Source organism: Anneissia japonica, unplaced genomic scaffold, assembly GCF_011630105.1.
Source record: "Anneissia japonica isolate Jap-2015-1 unplaced genomic scaffold, ASM1163010v1 scaffold288111_len316891_cov189, whole genome shotgun sequence".
NCBI lineage: Eukaryota > Metazoa > Echinodermata > Crinoidea > Comatulida > Comatulidae > Anneissia > Anneissia japonica.
In genome coordinates this window covers 35,216-53,817 of record NW_022727056.1, presented here as the reverse complement: position 1 = coordinate 53,817, position 18,602 = coordinate 35,216, and the positions used below count along the sequence as shown (strand labels likewise).

Here is an 18,602-nt window from a genome sequence, read left to right as displayed (position 1 = left end):
CTATTAAGTTTCTATGGTGATTTTTATCAATGTCATTACCATACTTTATCTGCTTGTTTAATTCAGTTGACACATACATTCAATGCTTAATCTATGCAGGCAAGTTGCTTTAGTCAGTCAGTAACAGTGGCGGATTCAGGAATTAGAAATAGAAGGGGCCCAGGGAAGGACTTCCACTAATGGAAGGTCTAGAGAACCGCAGCCCCACCATTATGGCACCTTTAGATGGCTGGAAATGGCACTCTCAGACTTAAATTTGAATATGATTTTCTTTTTTTCTCCATTCTCCATTTTAAAAAATCTAGTTGGTGGGGTGGGGAAGCAAACTTGCCGCCCTCCCCCCTGAATCCGCCACGAAGTAATTACAATATCAAGCACTTCCTAATGAACTTTCAAGCTTCTAAATTACTGTATTGAATTATAATATGTATTAACTATATTTCCGAGTAATAAGTATTGTACTTATGCCCAGGTGAAGTGTCATCGTTATTGGCCCAGCTCAACAGACTCGCCTGTGGTGGTCACGGATCGTTTTGAAATTCGATTGGACAGCTTGCAGACGCTTGAGAACTTCGATATTCGTAGGATGACCATCACAAACTTGAAGGTACAGTATGTTAACAAATCTGTTATCTGTTTAATGATTATGATGGTTATATACTAGAGTAATGTTGATGAGGATAAGGGTAATGATGATAAACATTTACATGTTGATTTTGAAGACAGTAATTATGATTATGTGGATGACAACTAACAATGACAGTACAAAGTGATGTTAAAATATGCAAATAAGTTAATATTTAAATACGTATATCTACATATGAAGGGTTTGATTCCCATCAGAGGATAATGATGATAATAATTTTGATATTGATTTTGAAGATGATGATGATGTTGATGATGATGACTAATGATGGACAACAATGAAGTTGGTTGATGATGAAGTAGAAGATCATATAGTACATTGATTCTAAGCGGTTGCATTGTTGGGCCATCACATTTTCATGTTAGGTTTATTTACTTGTTTAATATTATATTATTATTCGTAGACCAGTGAGATCCAACATGTCTCTCATTTAAACTTCACAACCTGGCCTGATCATGGGGTACCCACAACCTCCATCCATCTACTCCGCTACATCAAGTATATGCGAAGAATCCACCAATCGGGACCAATTGTCGTTCACTGCAGTGCAGGGATTGGTCGCACAGGAACCCTTATCACCATAGATACGATGATGAATCTTGTTGACCAGAATGAACAGGTTTGTATTTAGGCAGTGGCTATTGTTACACTGGTCTTAAATGAACTCCTAATTCTGATTGAATATTATTCTTAAATTTAACTCCTAATTCTGATTGAATATTATTGTACACATGAAGTGGATTAGGACAGTAACATACAATCAGGATTATGAATTTGTGTAAGACTGGCTTAACAATATTCACGGCCTTGTGGTTATTGTGTTTTGTCACATCATTATTTTGTTTTAGGCCTTCTTAGTGTAGAAGGAAGACATAATTGATAATCAGGTAGCTTATATGTAAGATACAGTGGACTTGTCCAGATTGTCAGTAACAACTGACTAATCACAACGTGCTATTCAATAGGCAGGGCTAGGAATGTGTTTTTCTTCTCGAGTCACTATTGTGTATGACCGTCCTTACGTATGGTGTAGGATTCGCAGGTAGGATACATGGAGACATGGGCCGCGACGTAAATGCTCCTTCTGTGGCCGGACAGGGAGCTGAAATGGACCAGTACACTAGGGTAACCCCCTACTCCTCTCGAAGAATGTATTGGGTTCTTTAATGTGCACACAAGTTCCACCACTGGAACCATAGGCAAGCGTACCGTTCGAACCAACGCCGATATTTTGCCTGTGTGTCACGGTCCGCCTGTCTTAATGGCTCGGCCAAGCAACTTGCCTAGGAATTTACCCTTGTCTCACAAAACCACAAGCTTACAATTGTAAGTTATGGCTGTCATTTTGAAAAAGACCTTAGAAAAGAAATTTTTTTTAAAGGGGCGGGACTAAGGGGAATGGTCCATATAAAATTGCCGTGTTGAAAAAGTTTGAATATGCTTTAAAAAAGACCTAAACTTTGTTTCCTTTGCTTTTTTGCAGTTCAAGATTTATGACATTGTGAAGGAGCTGAGAAGGCAACGGCATGGGATGATTCAAACTAAAGTAAGAAAACTAGTTGCATTACTTTTTAAACTACTATATTGTGCTCATAACACTAAGCACGCATTAGCAATCTTCAGTGTAGGAAAATGGGTTCATTGGCCTGGCGATTTGATTTATTCATTGTTGTCCAGTCATGTCATAAACACAAAATCATGAAATGCATTTTTTTTTTTTCAACAGGACCAGTATATATTCTGTTACAAGGCTGCATTGGAGACTCTGAAATCATTAACCTGATGAATGCAACTACGAAAAATGACCATCCCCATTATTTTGATTGGATTTGTAGTCTAATTTACATTCAGATATTCACAATCTTGACTTTAATGTTACTCTCATCGTCAGCATGCCTGGTGTTTCTACAACAATAATGATGGAAATAATGACTAAATTATAATTTGTTCAATTCCTGTAATGTATGATAAATGCTATATTGCCATCGCCAGTGCGATCATTCCTAAAAATAGAAGCTTTACGGGAATTTATTCGCATTCAAAATTTCTGTTCTGAATGCACAACTGTATTTCTAATAAGCATACGAAGTGTGTGCATCAAACATTTGCTGTGTTGCTGGTCCAGTCGATTCTCCATTGTGCAGTTATTAGGCTCTGTGATTTGCCCATATATGGGTGTGATATGACATTGTCATGCCCATACATGGGTTGACATGAGCTATGTCCATATATGGATGTGATATAACATCATCATGCCTATATATATGGGAAAGTCAAAAAATTTTTCTTAGCATCTTGCTTAGCATTCTTGAATTTGTATACATAGTGTTATCTCCCAAATTAGTATTAGTGTACTTTTCAATGTGTTATAAAATCATTTTTCCCTCAAAGATATCTTGCATTTTAAATATGGAGTCTTGCTAAATCTACCTTCCTACACTTTTTGTGGAACCTTCCATTGCTTTTTTTAATGAAGTAAATATATAAATAATAATTAAGTATAATTTTTCAAACAAATAAATATCTATGTAGTTTACTATTCTTAATCCAAAACCTCACCTTGTATTTAAATAATCAAGCTGCAATACTTGAATGATTATAAAATTTCACTTGATATGATTTTGATAATTTTAATAATTTAAAATCTTTCTGCTAATTCTGCATGTTGACTGGTTATAAACATGTACATACATAAATAGGATTGTTTTATTCTATTCTCATAATACCAGTAACAGATATAAATTTAATCCTTTTAAAAACATCAATATTTTAAAGTTTATGACGGGTTAACAAAATATATAATGCACAAGTTCACATCCTCTATGGTATTGCACATTAACTCACTAGCAGTGGTCGTCAGAACGTGAAATCTCGCCCCGGGGGGTTCAGGGAAAAACCAGGAGGTAACCATCTAAAAATAAATAATAGTAATGGTAGACTTATATAGCGCATATTGTTAAGCCCTTTTTGCATTTCTAATATCATTACCCCAGTCTTTAGATTAAGTGCCTACGGAACACCAACTTAAGCTCCCTGTGGCGTATTCTATAATGTTGCAGCAGCTACATCAGCGCATTTTGGCATTTAACCCTATCACGTACCCACTTATACTCCTGGGTGGAGAGAAGCAATGCAGATAAAGTGCCTTGCTCAAGGACACAAGTGAAATGCACAGCGAGGGATTGAAACCCTGACCTCGAGGTTGGCAAACCAAACAGTTCCTGCTGTGCCAAACCACTTCCAAAAAATACCATGTGTTTGTTCATATTTCATTACAGTTGATGGGAATAATTTTCATTATGGTGGAGCCCTTTATGCCTTGGCAAGGCTTGGCGGTCAGTGTGTAAAAACAATGCAAAAAATAGAATGAAGGAGAAAAGAACACAATGATACATTACAATCCATGATCGCTAATGGTCAGTTCAGACTTCTAGGAAATGGGTCTGTAAGGATTTGAACCCAAGCCTCTGGAATTACAAAGCTAGCATTATTGTATCAGCCGGAGAATGTGTTCCATATGAATAAGTGCATAGAGGTCTCCACAATATGCGCTCTATAAGTCAACCCTTATTATTATTATTATTATTACTATTATTATTATTATTATTGCTGAAATGTTATTACCTAAGAAGTTGTCAAAACATTGTGGTAAGTTTTGTATATTTTGATACTTTGGAGATATTTTTGTTTGCACTATTTTTCCCCTATCCATTTCACACTCGTTATCAAAAGCTATATAATACAGGGTCGCCAGCTTTAGGTTTTACTTGAGTGGGTTAAGTCCATAACGATGTGTTAGGAATACTGAAATATATCTGAATTACCCACATGGCCTTCACAAGTGTGTTTAGATGCGGTATCTTCAAAACAAACAACCATTTTCGTTAGCCTTTGATTTTTATATGTTAGAGCACTGGGTTAAAATGGCAAGTTTAATACTGAAAATACTATATAACAATGCCCCATTAAGTCATTCTAATGTTGTTAAACCATTAGACATAAATCACTGCTAAAATGTAAAAGCCACCTCTGTTGTGCTGGCCCCTCATTAGTTAGAATTTGATAAAAGTGCATTTCAGATGCAACTTAGCCTGGGGAGTGTATTTAATGATCATACTCCCACTGCTGGTTTAAAATGTTTCCCCAGCTAACAAACTTGACTAAATTGCATCTAATACCAGTCATTATTTTTTTTTTTGACTAATGTTTTCTAATCATTATTCACACTATTATCACGCAATATAATATTTACATATATATGTAGAAATTGGAGAAACCTCATCTGGATTATATCGCCATTTACATTATCGTTTTTTGTGCATCATTTTTGTCCTTGGTGAGCAATAATCGGAAAAGGATAGGAACAATATTTCTATCCATTACTGATGATGGAGTTGTTCCTCCATACCAAGTTTAATATAATTATTTAAAAATATTCTCAAAATAATATTTGTTAAACATTTCTTAAATATAACAAAGTGTATATTTTACTTACTGTAACTTTAATTTGCCTTTTAAATTTAGTGTTAGAGATTTCCCTTACTAATCATCACAAAAATGTGGTGTAAAAAAATGTTATGGTGCCGTCCGTATGCCTGTCTTCCGGGAATGAACACAGTAAACCATTTTTTTTTATGTTTTGGCTATGTTTATATCTGATAATTATTTTATCTAAACCAACTTGCCATTGTGTATATTTTAACTGAATTGCATTGATTTTCATACTTTATGTTAAATGATTTAGATAATATTGATGTTTTTTCTTATGATACAGGCTTAAATAACTAGTAAAAATGGTAGACGTTTTAAACATTTTTAATTGGTTTTCTGCTTGTATCGCTACATTGGGTATACTGTATATTTTTAAGATGTTAAATATTTCAGATGTAGTTCTACATGCCTTCATCATTATTGCTAAAAAGAGAATAATGAATCATTCGTATATATTAGTATATATAATAAATAAATAAAATTATGTAAGGTTTTAATCACATAACAATCATTGGTAATTTAAATACTCTATATTAAAATGAGTCAATCATGTGATAAGTTTGTAGATAATATAAAAACCCTGTAAATTTGATCTCATATAGATTCTGTGATAATGTACATAGGTTTACAAGTTTTAACATGTACTATATTGGCTGATGTACTTGGCAAAGAATAAAAATATCCCTTTAAGCTTTAAACACTGTTACGTTAATGTGGTTTTTTTTTCTTTTTGATTGTCACAGCTTTTGATGGTTTTTTTCACTGGGTCTGTTATATTGTACACCACATTTAGTGAATCATGTGGTAATGATTGTGCACTGATCAAAAGTACCAGCTAAAGTATACATATGAACACATGCATGTAGAATATGATTAGAGTTGTCAAAAGAAACACTGAAGACAATTTATATGTGTGTGTATATATATATATATATATATATATATATATATATATATAGTCATATTATACAGAGTCAAAGTGTTCAGCATTCAGGGTCTGTGGTTTCATCTTCTGCAGTGCGTTCATATCCATTGTGCTTGGTTTATTATCGATAAAACAGTTCTACAGCTATTACTTTTTAATTGCGACATACATTTGAGCTTCAAACATTTAGATTAATAGGTGTGGTGTCATAATCAGTGACCAGAATTACTAGTACCTGATGGCCAGTTCCACCCATTCTATTTTATATGCTATACAAGTCTTCCTAATAGGCCTATTATTAGCCTTGGTTTTTCCAATATCAGTTATTATTAAGATTTTTGTAAAAATGAGAGAATGCATAGCTTGGAAAAAAAAAAACTTGCACCCCAGGTTCTCCAACCCTACCACTAAAAATATAAAATTGGTATTGTTCACTTTGGTATAAGATTAAACTACATTGATAATTGTCACCGTACGTGCCGCTTTTGTGCATGGGGTTAGAAAAAAAGATTTCAATGTGACACCGGCATATCCGCCTTTGTAAGAACACTGCTATTTACAAAAAAAATAAAAAAAATTTTTTTAGAAAAAGATGATAAATTATTATTCTACTATTTCTAAAGTAATTCTAAAAAAAAAATAACCTATTTACCTCAGTAGCCTACAATAGGCTTCTTGGTCAGATGGGTACCTGACCTGCCATAACTCCCCTGCTAGTCGTAGACTGCTGCTGATAAATTAGTCCCTTTTTAATAATATTGTTATTCATCAAGTTGCAATCACTTTTATGTTTTTCATTTAAATTATCTCTCATCCTGACCTTTCGCCATGGCGAACGGTGCTAAAGTCTGGATCAGCGGTCTTTTGATTGAAAGGGGGTCTGTGGGTATAAGTCCATCTCTTAAAATCGGTCCAATTTTGTGTACCAAGGGGGTGGGCGAGTTGATTGGCCGAGCGGTTAAGTCAGGGGCACCGTGACCTTCAGCTCTAATATCGGCGTTGGTTCGAACGGCTCACTCGCCAATGGTTCCGGTGGTGGAACAAGTTTTCTCGGATAAGGACTTTAAACCGTAGGCCCAGTGTACACATTTCGTGTGCACTTTAAAGAACCCGAAAGGTCCACTGATTAATCTCGGATAAGAAAGTATAATACATACTCCAAAAATTGCATTATAACAAGAACATGCAATGATTGTCCTTAAGCCACCAATTGCAAAATTACATTATAACAAGATTTCTTCTATTAACTATTTACCGCACCAATGAAAATATCAGCGAAGCAACAAATTGCTTGCCTACTTGTTCATAAGCAAAATATTTACACAACAGATGGTGTGTGACACAAACGATTACATAATTTTAGAATTTGAGTATATATTATTTTTGTAGAAATGAATATGGTTATGCCCAAAATGATTTTCTAAAATGACAGTGTGGTACTGTATACTGTATATGCAGATACATGAATTTATGAATACTAACTGCATATTTTATGTGCTTAATCTAACATTCTTTTAAATTATTAATTGTTGATGAGTAGTTGCAAAGTACTTGTTTTATTTCTGGTCATTGAGTCCACACGCGTAAATGTTGATGTGACAAGAAGTCAATACTTCATTGGCATTTTTAGCATTTAAATTTGATTAGGTATGATCACCAAAACTAATATACCTTGCAGCATTGGTGGGCATAAAAATTGGCCGGAAAGGCCAAAGTGAATTTTTGATTTAACAACCAAACTTTGATGATTCTGATGCACCTTTCAAAAACCATGCACTGCTTTTATACCACTTCATGCTCAGTTTTAATATTACTTTTTAAAGATGATCGGTGTTGGGCCATAAAAAACAAGGTCTTTTCTAGCCAAAGATGGTTGGCAGGCCACACACATAGAGTTTTTTAAGTCAATTTCACAGCCTGCAATATGCCCACGGGCTGCACTATGCCCACTTATGCTTTTACAGAATTAATTAACATTTTATACAAAGGTTGCCCAAAATTGAAAGCAAGGCTAACAAAATTTAAGGCTTTTGAAGGTATTCGAAATTTTAATGTCAATATTTCATGCAATGTTGAGAATTTTTCTATGTATTTCATCGTGTTTATATATTTACATTAACATAATAATACAACCAGTAACAACAGAAATTCTGCATGACCAAATACATTAAATGCACACAACATATTGTACTTAGAAAAACACCAGAGTATTGTTGACATGGCAAATAACATGGCATTTAGTGGTACAGTACTGTAAAACACTGGTAATAATCCTACCATGCCAAAACACAACAACCCCCCCCCCCCCCCCAAAAAAACTAATTCACTAAAATGTTTTATTTCATTAAAATTTCATTCATCATCTTCACCAGATTTTTAAAAAACTTTTACTACCTTTACTTAAGTTATTAAATATAGGATACTGGCGCTTCAGATATGAATAAAACATAATACAAATTATTATTTATACAATATAAACCTAATTCAAAGCATATAATTCTATACAGATGGCATCCATATAATTGTTCAAACCCATAGTAATGAGGACACACTACAGTGTTATGAAAATCCAAACATTTTTAATCCATTCTGTTAATATTAATAGAGTGCAGTAATAGACATCTTTGCACTTCCTCTTTGAATGCTAATGCCATAGTAAGCATTTACTAATAATTTTAGAGTCACTTATGACTGAGCAGACAAAACCTTTGAGTATAGACTTGTTCCTCTGTTCTGACCCCTCCTATTTCTTTTTTGTATGATTTAGAAAATTTGGAGGAAATAAAGATATCATATTATGTACCACAAACATATACTGTATAATGAATTTATTGCTTAATGTATAGGTAAGGTACAGGTCAACCTATCAGATATGATAGATACACTATTCCATTTTAATGATACAGATTATGGGTAAGGGGTAAGCATTGTATTGTGGTCATAGATTACAATGCAATGCTTACTATGGACCATGTCTAGGGTATAAGGTAAGCATTGCATTGTGGTCATAGATTATAATGCAATGCTTACTATGGACCATGTTTTGGGTACGAGGTAACCATTGCACTGTGATCGTAGATTATGTTTCTCCCAGTTTTTCTTCCAATTTTTTGAATGCTTCTTTTGATGCCTCATCTGATTCATCTTCAACCTTAAAAAAATTTAAAAAAAAAAGATTAATTGGCAAACTCTTAAATATTGTTAAAATGTACATTGGCAATCTTTCAAACAACCGAAAACAAGCAATAAATATGTGCTAGAATAATATTGCCTTCCACAAATGGAAGTTATACGTTGTGCTTACAAGCAGTTTAGTTCATTATGCGGTAGATTTTCATAGATTTTAGGCTCTTCCAAGATTTCTTACGTACCTGTTCAACTGCTGTTACTTCTGGGATGTAGAATTGCAGCATATTCTCAACGCCACCTTTTAAAGTGACAACTGAGCTAGGACAACTTGTGCAGGCTCCCTGCAGCTTTAGCTTCACTACTCCATTGTCGAAACCCTAAAATGATATTATAAATTGAAATAGCACGTATAGTAACAGACTCAGAATGTAGAATAACAAAAACAAACCTAACAGAAACAAAAGTTACTACTATATGTCTGTACATAAAAACCAAAGATCTTATAAACACAAGATAGCGTTCTCCGCGATTTATGCGTGCAAATTCTGTAATAAGGCATGAATGGCACCCTCTTGCTAAATTGGAAACTTTTGACCCTTGACCGCTCTGACCGCGCGACTTTACCTTTAGGGTGTCAATCCTGTGAACAGCAGAACAGGAACCATCTCAGATCCATGGCAACAGATAGGACGCCCTCTTCCAAAACTGATTACTTTTTCTCTTTGGTATAATAGCATATGAATGGCGCCCTCTTGCTAAATTGGAAACTTTTGAACCTTGACCGACGCTTCTATTTGTTACGCGTAAATCGCGGAGAACGCTATCTTGTGTTTATAAGATCTTTGATATAAACAGACTATAAAGGCTGGCACTTGCAATGCCCGACAGTTGTCACCCGACGCAATTCTATGGAGAATGCAACACCACAACGTGCACGTAACAAATCGTTTTCAATGATGTTCAGATTAGGCTGCCACCTACTAGTGCTCACATGGAGTGCATTTGGATTTGTTGTACGACCGTTGTTTGCTGCAGCGAGTGCCCAGCGCAAGTCTTTTTATCGTTGGCTTTTCTTTCAATTTTCAAAATCAAATGTAGCAGTAGAAATTGGACCAGTAAAAAAAATGATTTTAAAATACTCTGAGTAACATATTAGCCCTAAAAAAATTAATTGTTTGCTTGCCCTCCTTTTTTTAAAGTGATAAAAAAGGGCGGGTGGAAAAAGTTTTTTTATTTTTTATTTTTTTTCAATATTACTCATCAGATAGAATAAAAATAACCCAGTTGACAATTTGCATTGAATGTAAGCTAGAATGGCAATATCTTACATTAGACAACAACTTTAGACAACTTTGTAAGACATCTGGCTAAAAATAAAGATCAATTCACAAAAAGCTAAAAAAAACCTAACTTTTTTTTTAGTTTTTTGGTTTTGCTGCCCCTATTTTTTTCGGTGAGTTAGGGGCGGGTGAGGAGAGCAAACAAACAATTTTTGTTTTAGGATTTATCATACTTGCCATAAATCCGCTGTTTAAAAGGTAAATTGAGTAACAACACATGTTTTAATTCAGACTGCACAAGACAAAAATTGTGTTTTTTGTAATAATTTAGTAGAAACAAGTCATCAATATAAATTAAAATTAAACGTTTTTATAAATGGATTTTTTTGTCAAGTAGAATACCATATATATGATATCCCCACCATCTTCTTGAACTGTCGGACGAATTCTTGTATCTAACAACTCTTTGATCATAGCAACCACTTCATCATCATCTTCATTGACAACTACATAGGAGAAAAGAATATTATCAATACTTATCCTTTATCAGAAATTTTTTTATTGATATTCACCACAAATAAGTTTTTCAAAGCCAATCTAGTAAGACATTACACCATTTACTGACACTAATTGATACAAAATAACTGTTGCTTGGAATGTATTATAAGCAAAATCATTTCAATATAATATTCAAAACACAAAACACAAAGCCAGACAATTAAAAATTGCTAATTGCAAAATAAATCACTTTCAATGTGGCTCCCCAACCCCCCATCCAACAAAATAAAATACAAATATTGTGTACATAAAATTTATATAAAATATTACCATAAATTTTGATTATACTGTACAATTAAAATTTAAATATTCAGTTATCAAATACATTAAAATTTTTAACTTAGCTGCTGTACAGAGGATTCATAAAAAGTATTACGAAAATTACCATAAAAGGTTAAAAAGCAACACTTAAAAAAAACAGCCAAAAAATTGAATTCAGTTGAAAGGCAAATATCTTCATTATTAAAATAAAGTGAAAACAAATTACTTGAAATCACATTGTATCATTAAAGTTACATGTAGAAACAGTATTACTGTATTTAAATCTTGTAACACAGAAAGCTTCCTTAACCCTTTGAACCCGAAAGGCCGGAAAAACAGCTGCGCGCTTACGCTGCTATAACCCTAAAGGCCGGTATACCGGCTTAGCAGGTCAGGTGACGTTATTCGGGGTAATCACCTGACTAGTATGAGTAATATGACGTAATTTTGTGACATCATCATTTCCAAGTCGTTCTGACAGACTCGTACGTGTTGATTTTTTTGAAAAAACAAATTTATATTGAATAATTTGACAATAAATGCCAACATGCTTTACGATTGATACTTTATGACTCCCAAGAATATATTGATGATGACGATTATCCAGGAAGTGATTTGGAAAGTGAAATAAACAGTGTAGTTTCTAGCCCTAGGCTAGGCCGATCACGATAGTGCTAGTGCCAGTAGTGGTAGTCATGATAGTTGATGGATGGCTATGGCAGCGGTACAGGGCCTAGGAGGTGGTGGTGATGATTGTAATAAAAAATAAGCATATTTTGTCTAAATAACTCAGGGTGAGGGTGCCACAAGATGTAAATAATGCAGGGTTCAAAGGGTAAAGAATGGTGCATTAAAAAATATTGTAATAATTGATACCATACCTGTATCTTGGGGAGCTTCTTCTTCTGTTATTACTGGAACACCAGAAGCAAAGAAGTCCATGATAGCAGCATATATCTCAGGTTTCAAGACCTTCCACTCCACATCGTCATCTGTCCTTGTGACCGTGATAAAATCAGGTCCCAAAAATACACCACAAACGCCTTCTAATCGAAAAAGTTGCCTAAAATTTAAAAAAAAATATATAGTGTACAATTTGATTCTGGAGGCATTTTATCAAGACAATTTTCATGCTCAGAGGCACAATTTTTTTTTCCAAGCCTGCTGTAGAAGGATGCTGAAGAGAATGACAATACAAGCACTACCTTGCTAATGGTGATGCATAAGCGGATGAGGCATTGGGAAAATCTCTGGTTCCCACTTCCATGACTGGAACACCCGGTGCAAACTTTAGGCTGTTAGGATTTGGTGTTTCTTGGGTCTGGATGAACATTGACCGCACTTAAATAATGGAAAGTTAGAAAATTAGTAATTTTTGAAATAAATGAAACATCAAATACATTTTTGATATTTAAATACAATTTTTTTTTTTTTAAGTAAAGCCTGGGTAATTACACTGTATAAAGAACTTGCTATCATTGAACTCATTAAATGATGGCTTTCTGGTGTAAATTGACTACATATACTGTACTGCAGGTAGGGAGGATTGTAAAATGATGGTAGAAATTGAACTTCAACTCACCTAGAGAAAAATTAAACGAGTCAATGCCTAAAAATGGTTTATGATTTTCTTGTCTGGTTGACAATGTAATCGCTTGTCTGAATGAACAGCTGGAAAAATTGGCACTGTTGCTGCATCTTGAGAAGTTAGAAAATTAATTTGTTAATATTTAAAGACAAAAAAAACAGAACACAAGAAGAAGATATTGTTTTAAAGATTCAATGTCATGTTGTTAGGTTATATCAAGAGATACCAATGTACAGATAGTGTTAGCACCGTATTTCTACCACAAACTCACAAACAACGGTACCCAGATCTAGGCTAGCCTAGCTTATAGGTGGCTTAACTTAAGCATCACCATCCATCCAGCTGGGCCCGATCGCGGCCAAATCGTCTAATTTTGATTGACCCATTCAATGAATGACTAGGCCTAGGCTAGGACATGCTAAACAAAAATTAGCGACCACTAAAGATAACGAAAATGGCATTATTAATATAATACAATCATGATAATGGAATCATAGTTTAGACAGACCGTGGATGAATTCTAAACAACGGCTTTAAAAATACAGAATTCCGAAACAATATCTTCCCAGCTAAAGCCATGTTTTGATTTGGAGGTCGATCATGCGTGTCATTTCTACCGTAGAGGGCGTTAGCTTCCGTACAAAAAACTCCCCTGACAACACGACGCTAATTTTCACAATTATTGTTTACAAACATTACACGTTGTTTCAAACTCTGCAAAATCTTAATTAAATGCCAAAAAACGCAAAAGTGATTGTAAGATATGGACCATACAGAGCGTGCGGAGTGGTTGATTACCGGACGTCTAGGTTAGATGGCCTTCAAGGTAAGAAAACTAAAAAGGACTGGCCGAGTAGTGGTGGTGGTGTGGGGACTGAGCTGTTGGCTTGCTTTCGTTTGCCTGGCTGAGTTGCGTAATACTCTACTGCGCTAGGCTAGGGGCCTAGGCCTAGCCAGTAAAGTAATACTACTAGACCTGGCTTACTTACAAATATAATGCACTATGCTAAATTTTATTTAAGTTGGTATCTGGAAATAGCAAATGGAGAACATATTGCTGTCTTCCAAAGGTTTTGTAGGCCTCATATTAAACATGAATAAATGTAGGCCTAGGCCCCTAGGTATGAATAAATGTAGGCCTAGGCCCGCCTAGACTGGGGGCCCTAGGCTTACATCATTTATTTTATACACATGCATAGAATTGGATTTTTTTCTATAGCCTTCTTAACCAAACATGGCCACACAGTAGAGCTGACTAAGCATGAGGATTGGAACACAGTTGAGCTGATGGTTAATGGCGAAATGGTTTACAAATGTGATATCAACGACCTAGATTATGGTATGTATTTAATGTGAGTACAATTGATACTGTTGAATGCTGTCATTTTAATGCTCAGTGGGGGTGCCAGCAGGAAGATATTGTTGTGGGATTAAAAATAAGAAATTTACCTTTCCAAATAACGTAATTTACATTGCCAATCCAATATATTACGGTCTAAAATTACAATTTGGGTCATACTAAGCCATAAAAACACTTCCCAAGATTCCTACTAGGAATTTTTATTTTGGGGACGATGACCAAGGTTGTTAGTCAGCATCCCATAGGTTCAGACTTCCCTGTCAGACATGTCAGACCCAAAACTGTTCTATACTCACCTTTACACATATCTACTTACTGTGTGTCATTATCCCTGAGGAATGTACCACTTTCTAATCCCTTGATATAGAATACATTACTATGTTGTAACTTTGCTACGATGCTCTTTTGTTTTTGAAAATAACAATTTATTATTGACATGGGAATTACCAACGACTTAAAACAGTTAACTGGTAACAGTCCTTTAATTATACAATTATGTTAAATTTTTATTTGTTTTAAATTTTTTGCTTACTTATGGTGCTCAGCCTCTTGCTGGCAGATCCTCATGCAACAAGTTTCTCCAGAGATTTTGGTTTTGTGCTCTTCTCTTTAACATTTCACAGTTGTTACCCTCTTTCAAGTCATCCACGAAAGCAATACGCTTTCTTTAATTCTCCCTCTTTGCACCTTTCCTATTCACTATTTTCAGTAGGTAATTATGTGTATGCAGTACAGATATTCTTATACCTTTTACTAGCAATCATGTTTTTTGTATATATTGTTTTTATTGTCATTATAATAATTGTTGTTGAAAATTGACATATGAAGTCAACATGCTTATTTGGCATATTAAGTAAAATATATTCGTAGCAGGGTATAATCACTATTTGTTGACATATGTCAAATAAACTCCGGTTGTTTAACTTATATCATCTAACAATCTCAATGATTCTTTGTGTTTTAAGGTGGTGATGGGGAACTTGATAACCTGTGCCTAGAAGCAAGTGAAGCAGTTCAAAAAGCACATTAACAACAATACGACTACGTAAATAGTGTCAGTATTCGATAGCTACATCACCAAAGAACAAAAATATTTCATCTCAACATAGATGTAACAATTGAGTAGTCTGTGTAAATAAAATGTATATTTTCTGTGTGTAGTAATGATAGTCAATTGGCTACAGCTTAATGATGGAGTACAGGTTTATAATTGAGTTGGGTCTTACAATTGTGTACAGCTTTACAATAGAAGTACAATTGATTAGTCTTTATAATTAATTAAATGCAGCCTTTTCGATTGAGTTGAGTCTTAAAAGTTGAGGACAGCCTTATGAATGCGGCCTTATGATTGAGTACAGATTTATAACTACTGAGTAGGCCTACAGCATTTGGATTAGATTACAGCCTAAAGGCCTGTTTATACTTGCAATCATGGAAAAATGATGAAATCGTTACTACTACGATTTTATTGTTTTTCCATGATTATGACGTCATTTGAATTGATTTGTCAAAATATTTTGTTTACAAATACACGATAAATCGTTATCGAATCGTCCTGGTTTAAAAGCTTCTCTTATTTCTTTTATTTCTATATAAACAATTGCTTTTTAGCTTTTTATCATTATCATTGCAAGTATAAACAGGCCTTCAAGCTATAATTGTATAATTTTAGACTTTAATTCCATAGAAGATCATTTTTTTTTAGTTATTTGGAATTAAATATATTACAGTTCCAGAAAACAACACTGAAAAGCAAGAAACAACATTGTGTAGTGCTACATAAAACTAAAATGAGTCCAGTTCAGTATTATTGTGGGTCTTTCCGGAGTCTCAATAAAACTTAACAACTGACCAATCAAAACAGGGCTAAGAATCGTACACATCATACAAGCGTGTGTGTTTATGTTTGTTGATGCTGTCATTGTTATGGGACCTTAGGAACAATATCCAAGGGGCGGTTCTTAGCGGAAATACAACATTACTATTATTCGTCTATCATTACTATCATTATTTTTATTATCATATAACTTCATAATAATGAATTTATGAATATAAGATATTTTGCTTACAGTTTGTAACCAAAGAAAAGAAACCAATGTCTGTATTATTAATTACAGAAATATTTGCTTTATTACCTCATTTTTTCTCATTTTCAGATTTAATAGTCTGTCAATGGAAATGTTTGTTTCGTGGTTGTAATGCTTAATTTATAGTGTATCTTACACATGTTTATGGGAATATTCATTGCTTAATAAATCCAAAGTGTGCTGTGATGATAAATGTCATGGTGTGTTTGTGTGCTTTTTTTTTTTTTTATACACATTTTTTTTTTTTTTTTTTTGTTCGTTTAAATTATTAACAATGCAAACTATAACTACTGTATTTACATTTTCAAATTTGTTTCGCCCACGAACGACCAGCCGCGATGTGTGTAGCACTTCGAAAGTCGGAAAATAAGCGTGCTATATTTGCTTAGTATGCCCCTATTATTGAACATACAGTAATATGTTTAATTTTCAAATAGGATTATATCATAGCAATACCCGGTTCACTACCCTGGGGAGGAAAGAGGCGGCTTGGAAGGAAAATGGCCAATGCCGAGGCTTAGTACGATGTGCTAAATGAATAGCGAGATTATCTTTACCATAGCAATAACCAGAATTTCGTCAACTGAAGATTTTTACCTTGTTAAACTTTTAGTTTAATTTGAATTTCTTTAAAGTTTATAAGGTCCTGCAATAGTTAGCGATCTACAATTGTAGGCCCGTGTTATATTTTTATATCAGTTGTATCATCTCACTGTCCTTCGTACCAGTAACGCGTTGCACATTTTGTGTATCTTTGAGCTCTACCTGTCTTATGATATAATCACGTGTTAGTACATTAAACGCACAAGAGTGAGTTTTCAAAAGGCATCTATCAATATTGATCGATTAGTCTTGTGCACCGACCATTATAAGATGCAGAACAAAATGTTATTGGGCCTAAACATGAATGATTATTAGACTCAGACTCTTAAAAGTGTACTTATGATGTAAAATACTGCATATCGTGAAATAAGAACTTTTATGCTGTAATTAACTTTGCCCGTTTGATCCATGATCATAATGATATATATATATTATATAAAATGGTCTCATCGCTGTGTTTTACTTTTATGTTTCTATAAATGTTTGATGTTCCAAAAGGTGATGCCCTTTGAAATCATCGATACGGTTTCTATTGCTACAAATTGCATAAACACTCCTAAGTACCTGTATGCCTTGACTTTTCGTGATAATGTATACTTTAGCGTTAAATTTCGAAAACATGGGTGTCTATATAAAGCTAGTGGTCTGAAAAATTGGTCATCAGTAGAACAGGTAAAGTACACCTTTCATCGTCTGAGCTGTAAGAAGTATTTAACTGCAAGCTGTAAAAGCTCGTCAGCAAAACCTTCTTTTAACAACTTGTTTTAACAAAGTCCATAATTTTAAAATGGTGTCCAAGGCAGTTTTCGTCCTGTTAGCCAGCATGATTGTTATCAATGCAGTGTTCTCGGTAAGTGTTATTACTGTACGGTACTTTATGGGCTTTCGTTCTTTTGCTGTTTTCAGCTTTTTAAATTCCACAATATTTTGTCTTTAATAAGCCCTTTATGGAAACAACATATCTTTTTCGTTGTAAAGGCATATTATGTTATTTGCCTAGAATTAAGCTACTTATTGTTTATTTGCGCTTTATAAATCTACCCATTATTTTTATTATTATTATTATTATTATTATTTGTTACAAAGTGATCTTGTATATTGCATATTATAATTATTTTGTTAAAATATAAGGCGTATAGGAATTACTGTAGTAGTGTCCACACAAATTGATCGCTTCATTTGGGTTTATCATATTTATTTCAGGTTGAAAAAATTGATGCTGAAGGTAAGAGATATTTTCAAAAAATAATTTTACCAAAACATAGGCCTAATAGCTATGAAATAACTTTCGGAAACACGTAAATATTTAGCGAGTAATCTAGAAGATTTCGTCTGCATACACACTTATCAAAAGCCAATTTTATGTCAGGAGACGCGTGTCCAACAAACGCACGTGTTCACGTACAGTTACGTTATTGTGTTTTGTAGGACCTTAATAACTATATCCAAGGGGCGGGGCTTAGCGGTACGGTCCTTTTATGACAATCGTCCAAGTTATTAAACATCTTGACTACATTCAAAAGTTATGAAATAAAAAAAGTGCGCACAAAATTTCAAGAAATCGGTTAAATTTTGTATCAGCTTAATCACGTTTTTAAGTATTGCTAAATCAGTGGCGTATCTAGAAGTCTTGAAATAGGGGAGCTGATGGGGGGGGGGGGGTCGATGATCAGT

At 34.1% G+C, this 18,602-nt stretch overlaps 3 protein-coding genes and 1 long non-coding RNA gene across 8 annotated transcripts in view; 3 read left to right on the top strand and 1 right to left on the bottom strand.

Annotated features, from left to right (window-relative positions):
* LOC117113386 (tyrosine-protein phosphatase non-receptor type 13-like) overlaps positions 1–5,835 on the top strand; it is a 48,111-nt gene extending 42,276 nt beyond the window's left edge. For 2 of the 3 annotated variants that reach the window (XM_033256693.1, XM_033256692.1), the window contains 4 exons: positions 473–607; positions 1,050–1,265; positions 2,130–2,192; positions 2,373–2,445. In XM_033256693.1, the coding sequence (XP_033112584.1) occupies positions 473–607; positions 1,050–1,265; positions 2,130–2,192; positions 2,373–2,429 (471 nt within the window). In that variant the 3' untranslated portion in view covers positions 2,430–2,445. Of the gene's footprint in view, positions 1–472; positions 608–1,049; positions 1,266–2,129; positions 2,193–2,372 lie in introns of all 3 variants that reach the window. The other variant, XM_033256691.1, reaches the window with a different exon arrangement.
* A 2,255-nt stretch (positions 5,836–8,090) lies between these two features.
* On the bottom strand, positions 8,091–13,516 carry LOC117113382 (NFU1 iron-sulfur cluster scaffold homolog, mitochondrial-like). Of its 2 annotated transcripts, XM_033256688.1 has the most exons (8): positions 13,387–13,516; positions 12,873–12,988; positions 12,496–12,631; positions 12,172–12,353; positions 10,874–10,977; positions 9,434–9,568; positions 9,123–9,213; positions 8,091–8,982 (listed from the first exon to the last, which is right to left on the bottom strand). In XM_033256688.1, exons 1-7 carry the CDS (start codon positions 13,455–13,457, stop codon positions 9,142–9,144), a joined length of 816 nt encoding a protein of 271 aa, XP_033112579.1. In that variant the 5' UTR covers positions 13,458–13,516; the 3' UTR covers positions 8,091–8,982; positions 9,123–9,141. The 2 variants fall into 2 exon arrangements, with proteins under 2 accessions (XP_033112579.1, XP_033112577.1); XM_033256686.1 differs by having other exon boundaries at positions 8,091–9,213.
* On the top strand, positions 13,508–15,731 carry LOC117113383 (UPF0728 protein-like). Of its 2 annotated transcripts, none has more exons than XM_033256689.1 (3): positions 13,508–13,704; positions 14,098–14,217; positions 15,204–15,731. In XM_033256689.1, the coding sequence occupies exons 1-3, from the start codon at positions 13,611–13,613 to the stop codon at positions 15,266–15,268; spliced, it is 279 nt and encodes a 92-aa protein (XP_033112580.1). In that variant the 5' UTR covers positions 13,508–13,610; the 3' UTR covers positions 15,269–15,731. The 2 variants fall into 2 exon arrangements, with proteins under 2 accessions (XP_033112580.1, XP_033112581.1); XM_033256690.1 differs by having other exon boundaries at positions 14,098–14,230.
* A 1,845-nt stretch (positions 15,732–17,576) lies between these two features.
* LOC117113384 overlaps positions 17,577–18,602 on the top strand; it is an 8,541-nt gene continuing 7,515 nt past the window's right edge. Inside the window, exons 1-2 of the long non-coding RNA XR_004446201.1 lie at positions 17,577–17,778; positions 18,132–18,153. This is a non-coding gene — a long non-coding RNA (uncharacterized LOC117113384). The remainder of the gene's footprint in view (positions 17,779–18,131; positions 18,154–18,602) is intronic.